This window comes from Vigna unguiculata, chromosome 7, assembly GCF_037176805.1.
Source record: "Vigna unguiculata cultivar grain cowpea cultivar isolate G323 ecotype 2 chromosome 7, ASM3717680v1, whole genome shotgun sequence".
Taxonomy (NCBI): domain Eukaryota; kingdom Viridiplantae; phylum Streptophyta; class Magnoliopsida; order Fabales; family Fabaceae; genus Vigna; species Vigna unguiculata.
This window is the reverse complement of record NC_140798.1, coordinates 33,620,736-33,622,809: the sequence shown is the minus strand read 5'-3', so window position 1 is coordinate 33,622,809 and position 2,074 is coordinate 33,620,736. Positions and strand designations below refer to the sequence as shown.

At 40.3% G+C, this 2,074-nt stretch overlaps 1 protein-coding gene across 1 annotated transcript; it reads right to left on the bottom strand.

The window, feature by feature from the left end:
• Positions 1-348: 348 nt before the first annotated feature.
• On the bottom strand, positions 349-1,859 carry LOC114189603 (transcription factor bHLH94-like). The gene is made up of 3 exons (XM_028078216.2): positions 1,277-1,859; positions 726-1,136; positions 349-624 (listed from the first exon to the last, which is right to left on the bottom strand). The coding sequence occupies exons 1-3, from the start codon at positions 1,766-1,768 to the stop codon at positions 529-531; spliced, it is 999 nt and encodes a 332-aa protein (XP_027934017.1). The 5' UTR covers positions 1,769-1,859; the 3' UTR covers positions 349-528.
• Between the last annotated feature and the right edge of the window lie 215 nt (positions 1,860-2,074).

The window sequence follows — 2,074 nt, the reverse complement described above, 5'->3', positions numbered from 1 at the left end:
TGATTATATGAGAGGCAATTAAAAGAAAACAAAATGGAGTATTTGATTATATGTGACAATTGCCAAATATCTTTGGCTCTCATTTTCATTCAATTTTATTTCGAGATGCTCCCAATTTCAGCTTGACACTTTGGCTTTGGCTTATAGTTGAGGTAGACAAGACCCACCAATTTCAAAGGAAAGTGGGCAAAATTGACCAAGCACTAGAATATGTCTCAAGAACAATATACCACAGAGCCTCCTCCACCCCTACCTCAGAGAAAAAGAGAAGAAAGAGAAAGAGAAAGAGAAAGAGAGAGAGAGATCAAAAGTAAGTTCGTGAGCTACAAAGACATACACAAGAAGGAATAAACCAAAAAACTTCCTCCAAGGAGTCCACATCAGTAGATTAAAAAAGGGTGAAGTGAATAGAAGTTGCAATAATTAGGTACATCTTCAAAGAGAAAAATAGCAAGAGATAATCATCCACCATGAAGTAAGGTTAAAAACCAAGTGGAGCAACCCAAATTTGGTGGTCATGGTTTCATCTTAATTCAACACTGCCTCTTGCTCAATCCTCTCCAGCGTCTGGTACACGGCTTCAGCAATATCATCAACGGATCCCAACTTGCAATCATCTTCTACCTGCAAAAACACAAAAACAAAAAACTCATCAGCACATTTTTGCAGAAGAAAATAATTAACTAAAAGTATCTCTCAAGTTTAAGGCACCAACAAAGACAAACCTTAACACTTAGAGAGTAGAGCACAACTTCACCAGTGGTGGTAACGTTTAGGTGCAAGATTGTGAGGCGCATAGTATGCAAACCAGAGACCAACTTCAAGAGTTGCTTGGGTCGTTTCTTGGATCTTATTTTGAGATTTGCATGGCTTTCCACCATGGTCACTTCTATGTCAGCAATGCCAGACTTAACTTCACCCACGTCTTCACCTACGGTTGCAGAATTCTCAGAGCCACCACCACCCCCACTTGTTGAATACTGCGGAAAGGCGAAGAACTCAGAAAAGGGCATGTTCGTTGCACCACCAGCATCAGATTTCGCCTCTCCTTCTTTCTGAGCACCAAGAAAATGCAGCCTCTGCTCAAGCTCCTTCACAAAGTTGATAGCACCTCCAATTATAGAAGCTTGATCACCCTTCAATTCCCAACCAGACCAAACAAACAAACAAACAAACAAACAAAACAAACAAAATTCAGATAAAGCCTTTTATTTTTTGAAGGAAGCAAAGAGAGAAACAAACAGGTAAGAACAAAAGGAAGAGGAGCGAAGTATACCCTTTGGATATAAGAGTCTGGCATGAGAGAGCGAAGAACAGAAAGATACTCATTCATCTGCTTTCTTCTATTGCGCTCCACAGCAATGTGAGTCATTCTCTGGTTCTCGATTTCTTCCTTGTTCTTTCTGCTTTTGGCTCTGCGCCTCTTGGGACGAGTGGTTAAGGTGGTGTTACTGGGGTCTGTGGTTTCTTGAAGTTCATTGAAGTGGGGTAAGATAGAGGAGGAGGAGCTGGTCCAATCTCCTCCATAAGGGTTGTTGTTATTATTATCTAGAAAAGTAGAGATGGAACCTTGTTCTTCTTCTTTGTCGATGTTGATGTTGATGTGTTCATAGTCCCCCCAGTTAGGTGAAGTAGCAGCCAAGAAGGTGCAGTTGTAGAAGTCCTTCACTGACCCGTAACCACCAAATGGGTCTTGTGATTGTGGAAACACCACTGCTTCCAGTGCCATGGCTCTCTCTCTGTCTCTCTCTCCCTCTGGCAAACACATAACAAACAACCTCAATACCTTCAAGAGCAAGACGATGAAGGGAAAACACCACTAGTGTTGTGTTGTGTTGTGTTGGGTCCTCTCTGCAACCAGTTTTTGCCTTATAAAGCCCCCCAAAAATGCTCACTGCTTTGCACGTGAAATACAATTAATTCAATGTTAAATACAGTAACTTTTACTTACACACTACAAAACATCAAAATAACTTATCACAATATTCAATCATCTTTTTCTTCTTCTTTTTTTTAATGAGTTTATTGATTGTGTATGATATACTTTTATACCTGTATTCAACTGAGTGAAGAT

Coding starts and splice junctions, on each gene's coding strand:
- LOC114189603 (XM_028078216.2), bottom strand. CDS start 1,768: ATGTGTTTGCCAGAGGGAGAGAGAGACAGAGAGAGAGCCATGGCACTG. Junction 1,137..1,276: donor CAGACTCTTATATCCAAAGG/GTATACTTCGCT, acceptor TGGGAATTGAAG/GGTGATCAAGCTTCTATAAT. Junction 625..725: donor TCTACTCTCTAAGTGTTAAG/GTTTGTCTTTGT, acceptor GTGTTTTTGCAG/GTAGAAGATGATTGCAAGTT.